The 22,389-nt window shown below is 53.5% G+C and overlaps 1 protein-coding gene across 7 annotated transcripts in view; it reads left to right on the top strand.

The window, feature by feature from the left end:
- FHL1 (four and a half LIM domains 1) overlaps positions 1-21,774 on the top strand; it is a 60,111-nt gene extending 38,337 nt beyond the window's left edge. For 3 of the 7 annotated variants that reach the window (XM_026479715.3, XM_057314901.1, XM_057314900.1), the window contains exons 3-8: positions 16,923-17,104; positions 17,477-17,651; positions 18,238-18,407; positions 18,878-19,064; positions 19,688-19,887; positions 20,266-21,774. In XM_026479715.3, the coding sequence (XP_026335500.2) occupies positions 16,949-17,104; positions 17,477-17,651; positions 18,238-18,407; positions 18,878-19,064; positions 19,688-19,887; positions 20,266-20,349 (972 nt within the window). In that variant the 5' untranslated portion in view covers positions 16,923-16,948 and the 3' untranslated portion in view covers positions 20,350-21,774. Of the gene's footprint in view, positions 1-9,366; positions 9,647-15,727; positions 15,769-16,922; positions 17,105-17,476; positions 17,652-18,237; positions 18,408-18,877; positions 19,065-19,687; positions 19,888-20,265 lie in introns of those variants that run through there. The other 4 variants (XM_026479714.3, XM_057314896.1, XM_026479717.3 and 1 more) reach the window with 4 other exon arrangements.
- The last annotated feature ends 615 nt before the right edge of the window (positions 21,775-22,389 follow it).

The raw sequence follows: 22,389 nt of genomic DNA, 5'->3' as shown, positions 1-22,389 counted from the left end.
AAAAGAGAAATAGCTCCTGTCCGTCAGCGGACGAGTAACTAAACAGGGTGCGGTGTATCCACACAATGGAATATTATTCGGCAGTGAGATACAACGAAGGGCCATACCTGCTACGACATGGCTGAACCATGAAAAGAGCAGGCTTCATGCAAGGCAGGCAGGCACAAAAGATCACACATGTTGTATGATCGCATTTATATGAAGCGTCCAGACAGGAGGTGGGTGAGTGGTGGCGGGGGCCTGGAGGCAAGGGGCGGCAGGGAGTGACTGCTGATGGCCACAGGGTGTCTTTCTTGGTGATGAAAACGTTGTGGAATCAGACGAGGGCAGTGTTTGCACAACTTTACAAAGATACTAAAAACCACCAAAGTGTACTCTTTGCAAGGGTAAACTTGACGGTGCGTGAATTGGACCTTAATACAGAAACTGAAGAGCAACTTGGTGGAGTCCGGAACACGGAAACTTAAAGAATCATTGTGAACATATGAAACCGTGAACAACTTCCTTACGTTTCCACCTAAGAAACATTTCCATTGTAAAATATTTCACATAGTGTCACTGATGACACAGGGGTCTTCCTATCCTTTACTTCCCCTGACGCTCACCAGTGATCTCGTTTCATCGGGGAATATTGGTGCCCCAGATGAACGAAGCCCTGATCCATACAGAGGACTTGCACTATGTGGCATTGAGGTGTTTGGGCTAGACGCCTTCCCCGGTCCACGCCACTGGGACAGAAGGCCATGGCAGCTTTGAAAGGAGCCTCAGAGCATCGTTTGGACCAGTCTGCCCTTTCTCTCCCGATAACTGGTCCCAGAGGGGCCCCCGTTCCTGTCCTGCCTCCCTGCTGCCAGGAACTGCCCCCATTCCCTTTCTTGTATATTTTCCTGGGTTGAGCTGAGTCACGGGGTTTAAGGAGCCCTTCCTAACAGGAGGGGAGACCAGTGGGCCTGACAAACATAGCTCCTCTTCCCCCTAGTCACTCACCCTTCACAAGTGCTGCGACCCTGTGGACACTTCCAGCAGGACAGTTCCCGTCGTGACAGCTGGCCCATCCATGGGTTGGGCAGGTAACAGTGTTGTGTCAGTGTTCCCAGCTCTGAGTGCTTCAACCCAAATTTGTCTTGGGGTGGGCTGGGAGGTTGACCACAACACGTCTTTGGTCAGGAGCAGGGTAGACGATGCGTCTTTCAGTTCCGCCACCCGAGACCTCAGGCCTTACTGTGCTCACTCAAGCCAAGTCTCCCCACACACTGGCTTACCTCAGGTCGGCTGCTGAGCCCTTCCTCCGAGTGGCCTAGTAAGATAGGGGTTTTTTTCCCCAAGATTTTATTAATTTATTTAGAGAGAGAGAACACAAGTGGGGAGAGGGTCCAGAGGGGGAGGGAAAGGGAGAGAACGCGAAGTGGACTCCCTGCTGAGTGTGTAGCCTGATGCGGGGCTCGATCCCACGGCCCTGAGATCATGACCTGAACCAAAACCAAGAGTCAGATGCTTAACCGACTGAGCCACCCAGGCACCCCTAAGACAGGTCTTTGAGACCCATGCCCTTGGCATTCGTTCAGAATCAATTCACATAGTACGTACAGAACTAACCTACATTATGGCCAGAGCTACGGTTTCTGATGGTATAGGTAGCTCTTCTCATTGTTGATCTCCACGGGCCAACTTTGGATCAGAGATGCGATCCACGGGGCTGGCCTGCCTCATTAAGTAGTCCCATCAAAACAAGCCTTTATTCGTTGTGTTGCAAGGTCTAATCATTCATTGGGCTCACTGGGCCCTCACTTGGTCAGAGGGAAAATCCCTCCCCACCCCAAGTTCAAGCAAGTGACCTAGACGTAGGGGGTCTTCATTTTCATGAGAGGATCAAGAGAGCAGAGTTGTTCTTCCTAGGTGTCAGCCATCTGTTCCCAAACCCTCCGTGTCCATGCAGGGTATACCTCTCCGGCGTCTGGGCTGTCGTGCTGCCGGAGGCTGATTGCTCTGAGCCCCTAGGACATTTGGAATTGTCCTTGTGGAGACGTCTCATGCCCATAACCCTTACAGCTGGGCTCTTACCTCTTTTCCACATGTCCTCTGTGAAGTGATAAGCTCAAAAAGAGATTTTTCTTTTGCAGGAATCTGCTGTTCAGGAATCCTCACTTGTAGAGTGTAATTGAATAAACAGCAATGTATCATGCTTACAACAACCCTAATAACATAGGTGATCCTGTTATCCCCATTGTACAGAGGAGCCAACTGAGTCACAGAGAAGTTAGGTAGAACTTCTGGGCTGGCACACAACCAGTAAGTGGTGGAGACAGGATTCGATTCTCGATGTTCTGGCTCCACTGTCCGTGCCCTTAGCCACTACACTGTTCTGCTGAAACCTAAGAAAATAGACACAGCCATATTAAACTCGGGGCAAATCCCGTGTTGTCTGTCTTAGAACAATGCTAGTTGTTCAGACAATCTCGTATAAAAATTAAGACTTGAATTTCTTTCACGGAAGCCCTCAAAAATCATTACGGCCCAGTCTACACCATTTGATCTATATTCCATCGAATGCAGTGGAGTCCTTGCCCTGGCCCCTGGTTTCTTTCTCCACACCTGAGCCCGGCTGGGCTCCTCTGCACTTGGTCCATATTCACATAGTTGCTCTCTTCGACGTTCGCACTGCTTGAAAATGAACGAGAAAGGTTGGGATTTGAGGTAAATGTAATCTTTCCAAGTGTGTGACCTTTGGTGGCTTCTGCCACTCTAGCTGCAGACTCCTTCTCGTGTTCTATTTGCTGGACTTTGTGTTCCTGTCATTCTATTCACGTACCCGCTGCCTGGCATGGCGAGCGCATTGCTTGACTTCAAGAGCTTCGGAACCACTCACTCGGGCTCCTTGTGTGTCAGCTGTTGTAGGTGGACCCTTTGCTCCTCCATCAACCTGGACCTTTCCTCTCTTGGCTCTCCCTCAGCTGCTCTTTCCAGGTCGCCTCAGCTGAAGTGTCTGGTCTCTGACTAGACACTTGCAGTGACATGAGACAATCTGTAGTGTTTGACCTGCAAATCGTACAGCCGTCCCTGAGTTCCAGGGCCTGTGACCCAGACACCTAGCCTCTGCGGATGACTCTCTGAAGTCAGGGGACCTTACTGGCGTGACTGGGCAGCCTCAGGTGGTGCAGGGGACGGGGCATCGGGGGTCTGGACGCTCAGGTTCTAGATCTGGAGCTGCCGATAAGGCAGTGAGGCAGGCCATGTCCCATCTCTGGGCTTTAGTTTTTCTGTCTGTCAAATGGGGTGTCTGAGCCAGGTCATTTCCAACTCTGTCATTACACCATCTTTGTGAAGGTGGCATCGCGCACAGACCCCGCCCGCTAGACTCTGTCCTCACTGTGCACAGACCGACAGAGAAAACAAGCTACCCTTTGGGGCAGTAAGGTCATGGCAGGCCACTCACAAGATCACACTGGCCCTTACTCTGGTCTTGCTGTGGCGCTTTCACGGTACAAGGCCTGTCCTTGCACACAGAGTAGCTCTTTCCACAGAAAGCCGTTCATGTTTGCTCTCTCAGACGTGAATCACTGGGGGCCACCATCTTCCCGGGTCTGCCTGTGAGTGTGTGCTACGAATCTGGGTTGCAACACTGCTCAGGCAGCCAGATCATGGCCCTTGGGAAACCTGGCAGGTGGGGACCAAGCGAGGCTTTCACCTTGAAGTCCTTCAAATCCTCCAGAAACCTGGATTGCCCTCTCTCTGTCAACGCTGTTGCCTAGCAAAATGTAGACTTCCCGAGTGACCCCCAGATCTGTGCTTCATCTCCTTCCTCCTGTGCTCCCACTGCCGTTCTGTGCCCCATGACCAAACCCCACAGAGCCACTCACAGGGGTTTCTGACCCTTGCCCTGAATTCCAGGGCCGCACCAATGCATGATAAGGTAGCATAGTAATTACAGTCTTTTGGTAAATGAAGACAGGATATACGTTACTAGGTGAGATCTCCCATCAGGAAGCAGGGCCCATGAGGTACTTTGAGGACACATCTGGTCAAGGTAGTCGATCCCAGTGAGCAGCATTAAGAATGAAGAGATGGGAGCTTATTCGAGGTCCTGTCCTTTCCTGTTGTGGATATTAATCAGCTGGGTAAATTATAGACTAGGGTCACGGAATGTTTAGCCCTCGAGCATCTATCAGAGGCTTGAAATGTCCCTAACAGGTGGGCTCGGTGAATGCCAGGACTTAGCATGATTGAAAGGGTGTTTTGAGTCATGGCACATGGCAACATGGAAATAAAACAGATATATCACAAGTGGGTGGTAGAAATAGACTGGAAGAGAATTTTAACACCTAAAATATGACAAAGATTTATCCCTGCTAGCTTCTCAGTTTCATGAAACATTTATTTTCATCTGATCTGAGATTCAGCATTCGTGTTACACATTTCCTTCTAAAACTCTTTCTGGTTTCTGTTTTCTTTGCTTCTATCATTTTCCTCTATTTTCTCTTGTAAGTGTCACTTCATTTTTTTTTTTTTTAACCGGAGGTCGTCATAGTGGCTTACTTTGCAGATCATTTGTTCAGCATTGTCCCAATGGTGATGTCTGGTCAGAGGCCCATAAAAATATCTACAGGCTGTGGTAGGGATCATTCCTACATGTTGGTGAGAGTCCAGGAGGGGCAGACTCTGGGGGAAGGAGACATGTAAAACTCTTCGTAATCCTGAAATGACATTTTCAGAAATCAAATGGTGCAGGCCGTGGCGCGTGTTTTGGTGTCCATCTGCGAAGGAGGTTTACAAGGAAACCGTGCAGGCCCTGGTTCATTGTGAGGCAGACAGGTCTTCTCTACCCGTGATGAACATTTTCCCGGTGCTTGTCTCCGTACAGGGACTCCCACTGCCTGTGGCAGGCCTTCTGCTTTCCTGGGCCCCCCTTTCCTTTGCTGTGCAATTCAGGGAGCCTTTGGGGAGGCACAGTCCTGGGGGTTTGCTTTCCTTTGGATCTTGCATGATGAAGTTGCCCCTGATGTGGTTCTGGGGGCGGGGCAGAGGGCTCCCTCCTTTTACTCCTTGACACGTTTGCCCCAAACTGTGACATTTAAGCGCCGTGACTTTGCAAAACTTGCTTTGTCAGTAAGAAAAAGTACTCTTCCCACCCTAAAGATTGACGGGAACATGAGACGGCTGGAGCTGTCCTGGGCCTCTCCTGGCAAGAGCACACAGGACAAGAGATACTCCGGAGAGCCGGACGTGGAATCCCATCATATCATGGTGCATGACTGAATCTTGCCATTGGAGTCACTCAGTAAAATTCTTGGTGGAGGGCCTAGTGGCCGGACAGAGTTCTCTGGAGGAAAAACCCCCTGTTACAGTGTATTCCTTGGTGGTGGGCCTGCAGGGGGAGGTGGAAGTGAGAAACGGCTGAAGCCGCCGCTGTGTGCACAGACTCCAACCACGTGCTTATCAGGCTCTGGCGGCCATCGTCCGAATCCGTTTTCCACCCTTTGGAAATTTCTCTGGTGAAAGGAAACGATACGGAAGCGAGGAGGGCGCCCACCAGCCAGGCTGTGCCAGGCGAAGAAGCTCCCGCGGCGTGGGCCACCCGGGTCCCCGAATTGGCGGTGTTTGACCCATAGGTCACCCCACTTGGAACTCTGGAAGCCCGCTCCTCCCAGGGCTGTCCCTGAGGTAGAGAGAGCGGGGTCGGGGTGCACCGCACGGTCAGGCCCATGGGTCTCTGTCTCTGTCTCTGTCTCTCTCGACGCCGAAACTCGGGCCAGCCCCTTAAGGGTCGCGAGCCATGGACCACTCAGAAAAACCTCCTCAGGGGCGCCTGGGTGGTGCAGTCGTTAAGCATCTGCCTTCGGCTCAGGGCGTGATCCCGGCGATCTGGGATCGAGCCCCACATCAGGCTCCTCTGCTATGAGCCTGCTTCTTCCTCTCCCACTCCCCCTGCTGTGTTCCCTCTCTCGCTGGCTGTCTCTATCTCTCTCTCAAATGAATAAATAAAATCTTAAAAAAAAAAAAGAAAAAGAAAAACCTCCTCAGAACATTCCAGACACAGCGCCACTGCTCCTCGCGCCGGCCCCTGCCCGCCAGCCCCCCTCCCAGCTATCTCCCTGCTCCAGGCTCCCCTCCTCGGAGGCTCCCTTCCTCCCTCCCTTCCCGCCCTTCTTCTGGCCCTTCTCACCCTGCTGCTGCCCTTCTGGGGGGGGCTCTTCTGGGGGGGGCCCTGATGCCTCCGGAGCCGGCCCCACGCTCTCCCGCTTTGCTCACTCCCTACCTGTTCTGGGAATGCCCCTCTCGCCCGTCCCGGACACCGGCTTCCAGGTCCTCCCGCCCGTCACGTCTTAGGTCAAGTGTTGGCGAGGCGCACGCAGAGCTGTGCCTGTGCGGAGTCGGCGGATGGCCGCCCGCCCTGCCTTGTGCTCCCCGGGACCGGAAGGAGGTCTGAGCAGGACGGCGCCGCAGCGTTTCCCTTCCGGAGCGAATGGGGGGTGGTCTGTGCGGGCCTCGGCTTCACTGCGCAGCCGCCGCAAGACAGAAGCCTGCAGACAGATAGCCTCTGAAGTGCGTGCTCCGCAGGGGCCCGCGTGCAAGAGGAAGCTGGGGTTCTGAGGCCCAACACTCACGGAAGAGTCATGCCAACGCCCGCCAGAGCGTGAGAGAAGACAAGGCCTGGAACGTGGACTTCAGACGGAAAGAGATTTGCTCATCAAACAGCAGCCAGCCCCGCCAACTGCAAATGACGGCGCTTTGTAAACACCGCACTGATTATGAAGGGGGTTATTAAACATCACACTGTTAATGTGTAACGAACTTGGCTCTGACGCTAATGAGAGCGGTGACTATTCTGGAGCCTGCTAGATAACCGCCAAGGTTTGGGGACCCCTGGGCCCAGGCAGGGCAGAGTTACCAGCCCCCCTTAGGAGCAATGCTCCGTCCCCTCACCGAGGGCCTTTTCTGTTCTGCTTTCGTGAAAGCTGTAGCTCCGACTTGAGGCCCCGGGCAGTGGGGATGCCTGTCCACACAGGCAGTGCTGTCGGTCTGTCCGTGCTCTCTTGGGACTTTCCAGAACGCTAACGGAGCTCCTGCACTTGCCCTGATGCGGAACGCACCTCACGAAAATCCAGTTTCCGGTTCGTCAAGGTTAATCATCTACTACAACACGCGCGTTTCCTCCAGGCGACACATGGACCTTTATTCCAGGGGCGCTGCGCTGTTCCCAGCGGCCAGTCTCCCTGCAGCCGTTAGTTGGGCAGCTGAGAAAGGGGCCGCGGCGGGTTGGGGGGCACAGGACCATGCCCCTTCTCCCAGGCTGATTCCTGGACCCAACACGTGATAAATTTGCCTGTGACATCCCAGCTAACTAGGACTTAACAGTTTCAGCCGTCTTTTAGAATAACTTTTACAGGGGCACCTGGGTGGCACAGCGGTTCAGCATCTGCCTTCGGCTCAGGGCGTGATCCCGACATTACGGGATCGAGCCCCACATCGGGCTCCTCTGCTATGAGCCTGGTTCTTCCTCTCCCACTCCCCCTGCTTGTGTTCCCTCTCTCACTGGCTGTCTCTATCTCTGTCAAGTAAATAAATAAAATCTTAAAAAAAATAACTTTTACAGGGGTGCCAGGCTCAGTGGGTTAAGCAGCCAACTCTTGGTTTCGGCTCAGATGCCGATCTCAGGATCGTGAGATCGGGCCCTGCGGGGGGGGGGGGGGGGGGGGGCTCTGGGCTCAGCAGGGAGGCTGCTTGTGACACTCTCTCTCCCTCTCTTCCTGTCTTTCCTCCTGCTCATGTGCGCGCTCTCTCTCTTAAAGATTTATTTATTGGGGCGCCTGGGTGGCTTAGTCATTAAGTGTCTGCCTTCAGCTCAGGGCATGATCCCGGAGTCCTGGGATCGAGCCCCACATCAGGCTCCTCTGCTGGGAGCCTGCTTCTTCCTCTCCCACTCCCCCTGCTTGTGTTCCCTCTCTCGCTGGCTGTCTCTCTCTGTCAAATAAATAAATAAAATCTTTTAAAAAATATTTATTTGAGAGAAAGAGCATGAGTGAGGGGAGGGGCAGAGGGAGAGACAGAAAGAGAGAGAGAGAGACAGAAAGAGAGCAAGCAGACTCCCCGCTGAGCGCAGAGCCTGCTGTGGGGCCTGATCTCATGACCCTGAGATCACGATCTGAGCCAAAACCAAGAGTCAGTTGCTTAACTGTGCCACCCAGACGCCCCAAGAATACCTTTTTTCATTAAACATTTGAAGAGCATAAGAATTGTAAAACTCATTCATTCACGTATCCATGAAGCATTTCTGGCTCAGCTGCTGTAGGCTGGGAAGAGGAAGACAAGCAAAGCCTGGCCCGGCCCCCAGCCTGCTAGGGGAGGCACAGAACTGGGCTGAAACTGGTGAATGTGCTAGATAAGGGAGTGTCTATAAGGTACTGAGCCCAGGGCCTGTCCGTGAGTGAAGGTCGAATGCCTTCCTTGATGTTCAGTGGCCAAAGACACTTTCTGGGTTCCAGGTGGGACCGTGTTTTGGTTTTATATGAGGCTTGATGAACACTTCTTGCTTCTTTTAATTCATTTTTCAACAGACAGCTATTGTGGGGAATGCATTGGGGAAGCAGGTGGAGAGTGGGGACGGGGAGCACGGTTGCAGTTTTAAATAGGGTGGTCCTGCGAGACATCCCTGAAAGTGACTTGGAGCAAAGCATGGAAGGAATAGAGGAGCAACCGGGGGAGGCTCTATGGTGGGGGAACGGGTGTTGAGGCCCGAGGTGGGGCATGTCTGGAGGGTGCAGAGGCCAGCAAGGAGGCCAGGATGAGGCTGGAGTGACAGGCGCGATGGGGGCAGGGAAAGGGCAGAGAAGGACCGGGCACGGGGTCATGGAGGGACTTACAGGCCATCCTCCAGCTGTTACAACATGTTAGGTTACCCTCTTCATTTTCACCTGCATTTTTACTTTTGTTGTCCCTGACCCTGAAAAGCAGGAGGTTTCATTTGTGGGACAAAGTATCTTCCTTGTGTACGTGGCGGGTATACACGGGTCTACCTCTCGTCTGACACAGCGGGGATATGTGGCTAGAGTCGCTCTTTCCCTGTTGGGCTAGGGTCTGATACATACCAGGGAGGACGTGGGTAATGCCCCTGATCTCTGTATTCCTAGCATCTGATACCTTTTAATTACGCTAGTTAACATAAGCCTGTCTCCTAGTTCTCTCTATCGTTAGCAGCACAAAAACGAGTTCTTCCTAGGGCCCGGTGCAAGCTGTGTAGGCATATAAAGTGGATTAATAAGGATGGCTCAGCGTTAAGCTATGCCAGAGCCGAGTCCAAATTTTATTCCGGTACAGGGATGACTTTCTACGTGGCCTCTCTGGCTCTGGAGCTAATTTGGATGCTGAGTAGCCCCACAGGTATTTATATGTAGTGTTTGGTATTTTTACTGGGTCCTATTCTTCTCCCTTGGATCACCTAAAATGGTTAAGAATTTTCTAGTGGGATTAAGGTTGTGATCTCTGGGGAGGGGTGGGCCATCTGCTCTCGGTTATTTTTGTGTTAGCCGCTTCCCCTTAAATGTATGTTTACAAATGAGCCACAGCCTTATCAGCTGGGGTCGAGGGAAGACGGGTCTAGGTGCTGCTCCGGAACTTGGTCTCTGAGCCATGGCTTCCCATAGGCACTCAGGTAAAACTTCCTATTCTTTATCTTCTGTCGAGCACAATTGTGTTAGGGCAGTGAATCCATCACTCCACTAAGAGATACTTTTTGATGAAGTGATTTTAGGCTTGTCTAGAGAATAAATAAGTCCTAGCTCATCTCTGCTTTGTCTTGCTTTCTGGTGCTGTTTCAGAGACAAAAGGCAGTGTGAGTGGCTTGCTTTTTTAAAAAAATCTAAACTTACGACTACAGTTTACATTTTTCAGGACGTCCTGTGAAATTGCAAGAGATTGTGCGAGGAAAGATTTTGCGGGGGGTGGGGGGGAGCAATTCTTTGTTATTTGTAAGATATGATTGTCTTGACTGCTTTAAATTGAATTTAAGTGTGTACGGAAGGGCTGCTGAATGTGGAGCCGGAGGGAGAAAGTCCGTAATGACTCCCCACATCTTCCCCCTCCTGAGCGATGTGGTCAGTCCTGCCGCAGAGAAGCGGCTATGATCCTTTCGATGTGACAGATAGGTTAGGAATTGTTCTCATCAGAAAAGGGGGCCACATTTCAGAATCTCTGGACCGTCACGACCATGAGAGTCTTCTTGTTTTGTGACCTGGCATGAAGGAAGCCCTTTGGCCGTGGACAGGCACCGGCGGAACAGGAGCGAAAGGACTGAAGGACAGGCCCTCTTCCCCGGAAAGCCTGGCTCTCTGAAGTCACCCTGCTGCCTGTCTCTCCTCCAAAGCCAGGAATGTCGCTGTGGCTCGTTTGCCCTCTGCCTAAGTAATGGTCCGCTCTTCTAGAAACAGGCACTTTGTCCTGTCTTCCGGCTTTCAGAGTACGGGACAAAGTAATTTTGGGTGGCAGTCTTTTGGAAAAGTGATTTTCGAAAACTTGTAATTGCCCATCGAAATTTATTTTTTTTTTAAGATTTTATTTATTTACTTGAGAGAGAGAGCACAGAGGGAGAGAGAGCACAGAGGGAGAGGGAGAAGCAGGCTTCCTGCTGAGCAGAGAGCCCGAGGACCCCAGGATCCTGACCTGAGCCAAAGACAGACACTCAGCCAACTGAACCAGCCAGGCGCCCCACCCGTCAAAATTGAAATAATGAAAATACTTTGGGAAATTTCTCCTCAGGTGTTTTAAAACAAATGCACTGCAGTGCATTCTGTGCTTTAATGAATTAATATGCAATGTCTTTCTTGTTCCCAAATGTCGAAGAGCCGCCTGTTTTTCCCCTACCCCCCCCCAGGAGCCATTTTACAAACACGGTACCACAGGCCCGAGATTGTGATAATCAGCCAACATACACATTCTCTGGCTGCAAACTATTCAGCTGTACCAGTTGTTCCAGTGGACCTTGAACACGTGTTAACTGGTAGAGTAACTCCCCATGTTGTTTACTAGTTAAGTGACAGATTAGGGAAATATATTTAAAAGGTGACCTGTTTACAGCATACCCAACCTCCAGTTTTACTTTGCACCAAATCCAGGCATGATTCTTGCTGATACAAATCTGGAGACGATAACCATGACTAAATTAGATTATCGACATTTCAGATGATTTCTAAAACCAGGGGCTATCATTTTATATTTCAATAAGTTTATAGGTCTGAGAAAGCCGACGAGAGAGAAGTCCTCACAAAAAGAAAATGCACGTTGCCCTAAAATGGGTTTTGTAGGGACAAATTAGAGGCTCAAATCATTGGATCAGGGTCCATTTTTAGTGGCCATCCATACACCGAGAGGACATTTCAAGGACAAGAATTTATACTTTTGTTATTGAATACTTTCAGCCTGCAGATTTACGTAGATTCATTTCCTTTACCCTTGGCCTTGCAAGTTGCAGGCCAGGCTGGGGGTGGGAATGGGGAGGGAAGTAAGACCATTGGCCCTATTATATGACCATTAGTTCCCTTTGCCAGCCACTGCCCAGTGGGTCACACACACCCAGCAGTCTTTTTTGGGGGGGCAGGGGTAGAAAATGACACGGTGGGGTGAGCGACCTATCAAACTGGGTTGGGTTCTTAAAATAACTGAAAACTGGCAGTCAGAAAGATTTGGTCAAGGGTGAAACTTGAGCGTTGTGTATTTCTGATGACCACCCAACAGCCACCAACAACTTCACCACAACCAGAAACACTAAGAACCCATGTTCTCTTGCTGCCAGGGCGGAAGCACTTGTTGGCCCATGAGAAAGACGGACGGTGCCCACCTAATACGTGCAACCTTAAGAAAAGCTTCGTATCTGCACAGAGTAGGACTGGGATAGAACCTGGCCCGGTGGAAGTTCAGCGGCACATACCTGTTTGTTTAAGAATCTGTATCCCACTCTCCTGTTACCAGATAGAATCTAAACCTGCATATCCGTGACCCAAAAGAGATTTACGAGTTTTTCTCTAAATGCAGCATACAAGCAAAGTTGCAAGTAGCATTGAATCATTTCATACATGGTCTGTTTTTAAGGGGAAAAAGCCACTTTCTGATTTTCTATGAAATTCTATGAAAGACTACTTTTCAGCCATGACTCATGAACTCCGTCTCATTGCAGCAAGTTAGGTATTTGTTCCCAAATGTCTGACGACACGTCCAGGTGCCTTGGCATGTCTGCCACACAGGCGTCCTATTCATCGGCTAAGGCTTCGCTCCACTTGTTGAATGTTCTCAGGAAAGCAATATACTCTTTCTCTGGAAGCCAATATTTATCCATGGGGTGACTAACGGACTGGTATGTTGGACTTAGCAATTAACAGACCAGAAATAACCCAAATTTTTTTTCCCCTCCTCTGGGTCACACTGCATCGTTTACGCTGTACGTTATGCCACTCAGGGAAAGCATGTCGAAGAATGTTCCTAGGCCCTGATAGTCACTGTTCCCTTACAACTTCCAATTTTGAGCCACTCGGGCATGAGGGGGGAAGTGGACATTAGCGAGAAATACGTGAGAAAATGCTTCTAAAACCACAAGCAAGGTTAGTGCATACAAATTGAATCTTCTCTAACGAGACATTTCTCCGATGTGTACGTGATGACATCAAAGCCAAAACTTCTTACTGAGTTGCTGAGGTTTCTGTAGGCACCTCTTAGCGTGTTGGATGTAGTTCAGGAATTTTCTGAAAGAGAAAGCTTGCTTATTCCGTGGAGAATGATGTGTCTTTTGAAGCAGGCACGGCAAGAAAGTCAGTCTCCCATCTTGAACTCAATCTCCCAAATGCGATGAGCCGGCCCCATTTCCAACCCGCTACGTCTCTAAAGGACTGAGGGTCGGACATCAGCACCTTAGGGTGGCAGGAGCTGGGCCCCGATTTTTAAAAACAAATATTTGTTATAAAATGCTTTAAATGAAGGAGGTTTTAGGAGCTTAGTGGCGGTGAGTTATTCCCTCCCCCCACCAGTCTGTCCATCCACCGGCACCCAGTGTGTGACTTGTGCACGCGAGGCAGGGCCCCCAGGACTCACTCCTGCCTGCGGATGCAGGTCACACCTCGGAGGCCAAGATTCGTGGGAGAGCTGCCGGCGGGCAGCCGCTGCGGGCGAGACAGGCCGGGCAGGAAGGGAAGCAGCTTTGTAAGCAGCGCTCGGGGTGATGATTGATGAGGCGCCCTTTCTCAGATAACAGCAGCAGGTCGGGGAAACCGATCTGGAAGTTTGGGAAGGTTAGAAGGCTTCGTCTTTCACGTCCTTAGAACTGGGTAAGGAGATAAGGAGGGGAAAAAAAAAGTATCCCCCAAGAGAGAAACGCCTTAAGTACATGTTAATTCAGTAAGATGAAAGAGAGCCCCAAAGCCGAGGTAAAAATGCTATCCTCCTTTTTCTCCGTTCGCTGATTTCTCACAAAGGGGAAACAAAGGGAGGCACAAAGCGTTTCTCTCCCCGTGAAGTCAGAATTTCCCTGCGGCTCGTTCTTGTGCAGCCCACACACCAGAGCGCTGGCTCTGTCTTTGAGGAACCTCTGTGTGTCCCAGCACTGTCGTCCGTCAGCTGTTTTCTCAGAGTTGTTAGCTACCCGAAGATGAGCCCTCGTGCCCGGTCAGGCTTCGTGCAGAGTATTGACACGGGAACGATCTCGGCGGCAGGAATGTCCCACTCCAGCTTCTTCCTACCACGCACGCTGCCTTGAAGGCTTGAGATCGTGTGGGACCAAATAATCCTACATTTAGCAAAACACGAGGTAAGCTCATTCAGGTGACCCAGAGTTCGACTTCGTTGCAGTCGTTGCAAAGAAAGTACTAAAGTTCATGAATTTGACATCAGCATTGTTAACATGCTTTAAGTGTTTCCAGCCTGTTTACTTATTAGGCAATAAAAGCCAACGTTCCTAGAAGTGCCTATTTTATCTTGACAAATAAGTGTTTCCACACACACACGAGAAAGGCTTGAGTCAACTGTGGAAGTCAGCTCTAAGAAGATATGCCCTTTGAAATCTGTCCATCTTGGGGGCAGACTGTTGGTCTACGCGTGCAGGGCAGGGGGAGACAAGATGACCCTGGGTTTTCACACTCAGAAAGAAAAACTAGTGATGCCTTAAAAGCCAGGACTCAGAAACTCTTAAGAAGTGGGACTGTCCACAGTGGCGCCATTCATGTGGGGTGACTTGTTTAATTTTCCTTTTGCTCGGTTCAGGACCCTACGCTTGCTAAACGGACCTTAGCGTGGGGAGCAGCTGCAGGGACAGGACTCCGTTTGCAACACGCTCTGGAACTTGCACGTCCGGCTGGTGAGCCGTGGATTATTTCACCAGCTGGACGTGCAGAAACCCTGAGCCAGTCGTGTTCTAGAACCATGAAAGTAACCGGTGAAGAACTGGGTCGGCCTTGGCAAAGCATGTGGTTTTAAAGTGAGAGAGGCTTGGCCGGTAAGGTCTCTGGTACCGGGAACCACAGTGGTTTTCCTTGTCCCCGAAGCTCCGAGTATCTAAGTGGCCCTCCTTGGGCCTGCTGTGCGACCCTGACACCTGCATTTCTGCCATTAAGGCGGCACAGGACGGAGCTCTGCATGGTCCTTGCGCATAGAGCGGCGGTGGAGGCCGGTTCCTCTTCGGAGGACGGCAGCACAGTGACATGGAAAGGAGCATGGCTCCAAGTTCTGTTCTAAATGCAGAGCCCGGTGAGGGAGGAGGAGGGATGTTCCAGTGCGTGGCGCAGGAAGATAGTCCCCGAAGGGCTCGGGCGGCCATGGTCACCCGCCACGCAGGAAGCCGGTGCCGTCTAATCTTACAGGCTCTGATTTCCTGCCAAATGGCATTTAGCAGCCACTGATCATTGAATTTCCTGGCATTTACTGTTACTGGAGATCTAGTTGGTTTCTCTTCTCGGCTCTTCACAAGAAAGTAAGTCGTTGTTGAGGGCATCATGTCAGTATGGACGAGCTCATAGGACGTGTGGAAGCCCAGCCAGTGCGCGCGAAGGGGGGCGGTTTTCGGCGCGCCGGCCCAGTGCCGGGCGCCTTTCCCTGTCTGCGCAGAGGCTGGTGGCACTTGAAAAGCTGCCTTAGGTAAACAGTTCCAGGAGATAGACCTCGGTCTCCCTGTGTCTCTGCTTTTCCTCTCTAACCCGATGACGTAAGGGAACCTCCCGATTTTCTTTTTGGGGAGAAAGTGCCACTGAGGACCATTCTCCGGTCTCGATGGACCTCTGACTGTGGTACAACCGTCTCAGGCAACTGTCTTTGCCCAAGAATGCCACCCCCTCGCTTTCAGTCGTTCAGTCCCTGGAGATGAGGGGGCTCTGTGCGAGGGCTGGCCTGAGCCGGGGCTGCAGCTGGCCCAGAACATTCTGCCCATCCGTGGTGCGGTGCGCTTTGTTCGGAGGCCAGCTTCGGAAATGCACCCAGCTCTGAGTGAGAGTTCACCAGCCTTGGCTGAGGCAGGCTCGGAGACGCAGGGTGTGGTTTCCTTAGCTCACTCTCTGCTATTTGGTTGTCTGTGGCAACGGGATCCAAACAACTTGGACATGTGTTTGTATAAAAAAAACTGGGAATGGGACCCAAAGTGGGAGTCTGGGGCCGGTCAGCTAGTGGAAGAGCCGCAGTGAGTACCGGGCAGCTGCTCGCCTGTCTCCCCTCGTTCTAGATTCCTCTGGGATATCTGCTAGCACAATAACCGTGTTTGTGGGTAGTTGGAGAAAATTCTCTCCGTTCTCGCGTTTCCTGTGCAAAGTAAATAATTGCTAGCTACTTACCCACGTACGGTTCTTTTTCAGGGGGAGCGGGGAAGATGAGCGGGTGTTTCAACAAGTTGGGAGCTAAAAGAAACTCGCATTTGGTACCTTTTTGGTGGCAGGGTGAACGGAGTGCTTTAGTGCTTGTGATTGCAGACGTGTGGTCTGGGGCGGGGGCTTGGGGATAAGGGGAGTGAGTTGGTCCACAGGAAGGCAGTGGAAGGGGTTCTCAGAAATGATCGGCTTAATGCTTTTTAAAAGCGCTTCTCCCCCCTCCCCATCATACTTTCACGTTTCAATTTTTAAAACCGCAAATGTCCTAAGTAATAACACTTTGTTGGCTCTTGAGCCGCCCTTCCTGCAGCAAAGGGGGGACTTGATTTTGGCGTGTCACAGCACGGCACATCGCCGTGCCAAGTGCTCACGGTTGTATACCTTGCTGGTAGTGCCTCGTGGTGGTCGTGAGAAGTCCTCTCTGGGGCGGTGAGCTGTGTTGGATCCATTTGGGATTTAAAAGTGTTCTGCCAGATCTGAAGGATCAGAAGCAGGCATTTTGAACAGATCCATAAGGACGGCTCACGTAGCCGGTTCCTCTCCCCTCCCTGCGGCTGTGAGCCTCGATCAGGGGAGCCTAGTCCTGCGGGTAGGAGGGAGTGGGGTCTGGGGTCTGGGAGGAAGAGCCCGACACCGGCAGGAGCGGCGGGGGGGGGGGGGGGGGGGGCGGAGCCTCGGCTACAGGCACCCCTGCGGCCACGGCTTCCGAGCAGCTTGCCTTCGGGAGCTGCTGCTGGTGCTGCGCCCAAGCGTGCGTCCCTTCCCGTGAAAGCCCCTCTCTCGAAGCCACCACACCTTTCCAGAAGCCCTGTCTGGCTAACACGAGCCCTGACCCTCTAGTCTTCCCCCTCCCCCCAGCAGCACTTCTCTTGTGTCCTCAGGGACCCACCGGCCACGGACTCTGGCCCCTGGGGTGGCGGGGAGAGGCTGTTTCTTCCCAGGGTCCCAAGCGAAGTACGCATGGCCAGCCGGGCTCAGGCAGCCGCTGCGACCCAGCTTCCAGGCCCCGGTGGCCCGGCACAGCTGTCCCCGGGAGCCTGGGCGGCAGCGCGCTCCCTCCCTCCTGGGGCTCATTTGCTCTGTCCGCTTGCCCCGCAGGTCCCTCCAGCTACAAGGTGGGCACCATGACTGAGAAGTTCGACTGCCACTACTATCTCTCTCAAGTTGAGGGAGGCGACTATAGGGGTCTGCGTTGCATTAGTGAAGTACACTCGAGCTTCGACAAGTTCTGCGCCAACACCTGTGTGGAGTGCCGGAAGCCCATTGGGGCCGACTCCAAGGTAACGGGGGCTGGCCCGGTGTGCGGGGGGGGGGGGGGGGGGCGGCGGGCTGGCAGGTGGGGGACCCCGTGCAGGGCAGGGCCGGCAGGGATGGAGTGGCGGCCCTGGCTCCTGGCGCTAGTCCCCAGCTCCCCGCCCCCCCCCCCCCCCCCCCCGCCCCCGGAGGCCCTGGCTCTGGCTCTTCCTTGCCTCTGCCCTCCTGTGACTCACAAGGACACTCACCGCAGGGCGTCCCAGGTGTAAGGGACCATGTTGTCACTGTCGCAGTAGTTCGCCCCCAGGGATCTGGGGCTCGATGGAAGGGCCCCTGCCCCCCCCCCGGCACCCCCAGCGTCTCTCCCAGCAGCCCGCCGCCTTCTGCTTGGGTTCCAGGAGGTGACCTACAAGAACCGCTACTGGCATGACACCTGCTTCCGCTGTGCCAAGTGCCTTCACCCCTTGGCCAACGAGACCTTTGTGTCCAAGGACAACAAGATTCTGTGCAACAAGTGCACCACCCGGGAGGACTCCCCCAAGTGCAAGGGCTGCTTCAAGCCGATCGTGGCAGGTAGTGTCCCCTCTCCCCGCCGGGGGCAGGCAGGGAGGAGGCCCCAAGGGCGGAGACGATGCCGGGGCTCGATGCCGGGGCTCGCGGTGGTGGGGTGATGCTGCTGTGAGCCGCGCTTAGGTTTTAGCGTATATGTGCACGCATATATATACACGTATATCTGCGTACACATATATGCTCGCACACACGCACACACTCGGCAACTAAGGAACACTGGAGAGAGCGGTCTGTGGCAAGAGAAAGAAGTGAAAAGTATGTAGCGCTTTCTCATTTGGGTAGAGTGAGTGAGCAAAGCATGCGACCTCCTCAGGGTGGAATTCTGGGCCAGGTCAGGTCCGCCAAGGCCGTGGGGGCGGGGTGGGGCTTCAGGCACCACTACCGCCAGGGTCCCCTCCCCTGACCGAAGCCGGCGGGCACCACCCCAGTAGGACGGTGGCGAGAGGCCCCCACGGGGAGGGTGTTTGGAAGCGTGAGGCCAACGACTGCAGGGCCTGCATTTGCCCCTCTGAGGCGCCCGGGAGGGCCGAGTGGATGCAGCCCCCTGCAGGGCACCGTCAGCGGGCTACCGGCGGCTTCCCCCCTGCAGGAGACCAGAACGTGGAGTACAAGAAGACCGTCTGGCACAAAGACTGCTTCACCTGCAGCCACTGCAAGCAAGTCATCGGGACTGGAAGCTTCTTCCCGAAAGGGGAGGACTTCTACTGCGTGACTTGCCATGAGACCAAATTTGCCAAACATTGCGTGAAGTGCAACAAGGTACGTTGTCAAGGAAGTTGTGCGTTGACTGTTGTGTCTAGAAGCGTTTGACAGTTGGCAGAGCACTTGCACACACGCTATCCCATTCCATCCTCACGACAGCCCTGCGACGTAGGAATTATTCTTCTCGGGTTGCAGATGAGGACGCTGTGGTAGGAGAGAGCGGCGCCCGAGCCGCGTCTGGCCGTCCAGGGGTGCACTCACTCCGGAGGCTCGGGCGGCCCCGGCTCTAGAGGCCTGCCTCGCCCCCCTGGTTGCTGCGTGGAACGCCACGCAGGGGCTCGCCTTCTCTGAGCCTCGGTGTCTTCATCTGTAACTCGGGGATAATAATCGCACCTGCCTCCCATGGCCGTCGTGGCGATTAAATGAGATACTGTATACCGAAGCGCCCAGCACAGTGCCTGGCACACAGTAGGCATTCAACAAAATGGTTGTTGAGTCTGAACCCGGTGCTACACTCCCTGGTCTAGGCCATCACCTCTGGAGGAATCACTTACCAGGATCAGCCCTGGCATGCCGAGTGCTTTGTGTGTGTTACCTGCTCTAAGAAGCTGGCTGGGCAGCGTTTCACCGCTGTGGAGGACCAGTATTACTGCGTGGATTGCTACAAGAACTTTGTGGCCAAGAAGTGTGCTGGATGCAAGAACCCCATCACGGGTAGGCTCAAGAGTCCTTGCTAAGTCCGCCAGGCTAGGTCTTGCGCATGGTAACCATCTCTCATTTTCCTACGTCGTCGGTTTCATCCACAAAGGCCCCAGAGAATGTCCTCTCCCCCTGCCACTGTGGTCCCGAAGGCCCCCCCCCCCATAGTCTGGATTCTCTCTCAGGCCAGCTTAGCCTTTGCAATACAGAACACCTCCCGACTACTGCTGACTCACTAACGACGCTGCTGGAGTTCACGGGCCTGAGACCCACGGCCACGGCCACGGGCAGGCAGGCACCGCGTGCGCGCGCGGAGGGAAGGGGGGGAGGGGGGGTCCGGCGGGCAGGGAGAGGACCGCGGGGGCGGGGGGGGAGGGTGGCGTGGGGGGAGGGTTGTTGGGGAGGAGGGGGTAGGGGAGGCTGGCGAGCGGCAAGCTGGGATTAGAGTGCCCCTAGCGGCAGGCTAGCTCAGAGGTAGCTGCGGGCAGCTTTTTTGCGATCAGAAGCAGAGCTAATCACTTCATTCCTCATCTCGCGGCCGCGATCCACGTGCCCTGGGCCCTTTCCCCGCCTCCAATGTTCCCATCTCCCCGGGGAGCCTTGAAATGTACATTTGAGAAGACTTTTGCCATCCTCAGGGAAAAGGACTGTGTCAAGAGTGAGCCACCCAGTCTCTAAAGCTAGGAAGCCCCCAGTGTGCCACGGGAAACGCTTGCCTCTCACCCTGTTTCCCAGCGCCAACCTCCGGGGCAGGCATCCGGGTGGAGAGAGGACTTGTCCCTCGTGGGTGGTGGTTCTTTATAGAAAAAATCGAAGCTTAGCAGCTCCTCGAGGCCCGGTAAGTGCACACCCCACGAACAGCCCAAGTTTGCCTCCTGGTGGCCACTTTGATGCCATGGCCCTGACCTAAATCAAAGAAACTGGTTATGCTGGGAGGTCGGTGCGCGTCACAGGGGCAATAGCGGTGGCAGGGGAGTGTGGGTTCGTGGCCAAGCTCTGGCATCTTCTCAGGTCCTGGAGAGCCGTAGCAGGGTGGCGGCGGCGCGGGGGCCGGTGCGCGGTGGGGGGGTGGGGTGCCGGGGCGGGGGGCGGCCGGGGGCCAGGCCCGGGCGGCCCCCCGCGCACCTGTCGGCTCCGTGACCGGGCAAGGCGGCGGCCTGCCTCTCGCCCATGCACACTCAGCCGGCTCCTCTGTTTGCTTTTGTTGTCTCCGCAGGGTTTGGTAAAGGCTCCAGTGTGGTGGCCTATGAAGGACAATCCTGGCACGACTACTGCTTCCACTGCAAAAAATGCTCCGTGAATCTGGCCAACAAGCGCTTTGTTTTCCATGAGGAGCAAGTGTATTGCCCCGACTGTGCCAAAAAGCTGTAAAGTGACAGGGGCTCCTGTCCTGTAAAACGGAATTGAGTCTTTTTCTGTGTCCTCGCCCTCTGGCCCGCACCCCCCCCCCCCAGGGCCAGAGCGGCCTCCCACCTCTGAAGTTCTCCTCCTGCCTTTGCCCCCATTTTACAGTAGCACTCCCGCAAGGGCACACCGTGATCGTGCTAGGATGTAGCGGCCAAGTTCACCCCTCCGTAGCTGCCGTGAGCACACACACACTTAGTTAGCTCGACTCCTCCGCATGTTTATCATAGAGCAGAAAAGCGCTGACCGTGTAGCTGCTTAGTGATGTCAGCGAGAAGCGTAACACACACGAAGCCCCGCTGAGCCGCGTCTCGTGGCTCAGCCAGGACCCGCCGTGTCCGCGGGACACGCAAGAGTTGCAGCGGCTGCTCCAACTCGGCTGCTCACGTGCTCCGTGAGCAGAAAGCGAACTTACCCGAAATGCATGGTTGACCTTCCTCATCAGAATCTCCCTTCTGTTCTTTTGTGCTTTCAAACGACTAACATGGATTTCCAGAAAGTTAACATTTGAACTTAGCTGTAACTTTCTAAACTGACCTTTCCCCCCGTACTAACCTTCCATTTCCCCGTGTGGCGTGTTTTCTGAATGTTCCTGCTTTCAAGCAGGGAACGTGCAGGTGATTTGCGAAGTGTAGGCGGACCCGAGAAAACGAGCCTGTTTCACAGGAACATCGTCACAGCGAATACTTCTGGAAGCTTAACAAAACTAACCCAGCTGCCCTTTCTCTCTCTTTTTTTTTAATATTTTTGTTTTAACGACTAGTAACATAGTTCATGGGTTTGGAGACTTGCATGTCAGTATTTTCGCCCCCTCCGACGTTCCTGCAGTCTTGCAATTCATCCTACAGAAGTAACCGTCACACTGTAGAGGGGTAGCTGAGCGGGCGCCAGGGCGGTCATTGACACGATAGGACATTTCCAGACAGTGACGAGCTGAACCCCTTGTAACATAGTACTTGTCTGCTCTTGGTCCCTGTGCTAAAGAGGCCCGCCCAGTCCCTTCGCTTGCGATTCTTAGGACTGTCCCTCAGAGCTTACTGGATCTCTGGGGGAGTGGTGGCCACCCTCACGGGCGGACCCGGATCTCCATGTAGCGCTTACCCGAGCTGCAGGCTCACCTACTTACTGTACTCTCATCGACGTTGTTCTAGGACATAGTATAACGAGACAGTATCAAAAGTAAACATGTAATGCCAGTGCGTAGTAACATGCTCGTAGGAGTGGTTAGCAAAGCCGATGCCTCCTTTCTACATTTTGTCATTAGCTATTATCCTCTAACGTTTCAGTGTATCCTTACAGAAATAAAGCAGCATATAAATAACTTGCCTGGTCTTTTGATTCTGCCGCTGGGGTGGCTGTGAGGGGACACTCCTGATCCCAGAACCCCAATGACTGTTTGCCTTCCTTCAAGCATGGACTCCGTTCAGTGCACTTGCACAGAACAGAGGAATTCTAAGCAAGATAAAACCCGTATGAGCACTTGGACCCAGTTAAAAACAACAAAAACCCACTCTGACCCCAAATAAGTATGTTGCAGATGTGCACATCCCTTAAAAAGGGCACGGGTTTCTCTGGCCTGGGGGTGTGGGGGGGGAGGCACCTGAAGGGTGTCAGAGGCTCACAGTCCCCATCTGCTTGGCTGCCCTTTCCCAGTGCCCTCCGGATCCACGCGGGCTGCCCGTCAACTGCCGCACCCTCCACCCTTGGGCCAGCGGGAGAAACTCGCTCCCCCTTGTGGCCGCACGGGGAGAGGCCGACGGTCTGATGAGCATCCGGGCCATAGGGATAAAAGCAAAGGGCAGTTTGAGGGCTTCAGAGGGGAGGGGGTGGGGTAACGGGATAGACTGGTGATGGGTAGTAAGGAGGGCACGTATTGCATGGTGCACTGGGTGTTATACGCAAGTAATGAATCATCGAACTTTACATCAAAAACCAG

The sequence above is a fragment of the Ursus arctos genome, chromosome X (genome assembly GCF_023065955.2).
Source record: "Ursus arctos isolate Adak ecotype North America chromosome X, UrsArc2.0, whole genome shotgun sequence".
NCBI lineage: Eukaryota > Metazoa > Chordata > Mammalia > Carnivora > Ursidae > Ursus > Ursus arctos.
The sequence above is the reverse complement of the archived record's forward strand: the minus strand, read 5'-3'. Positions and strand labels throughout refer to the sequence as shown.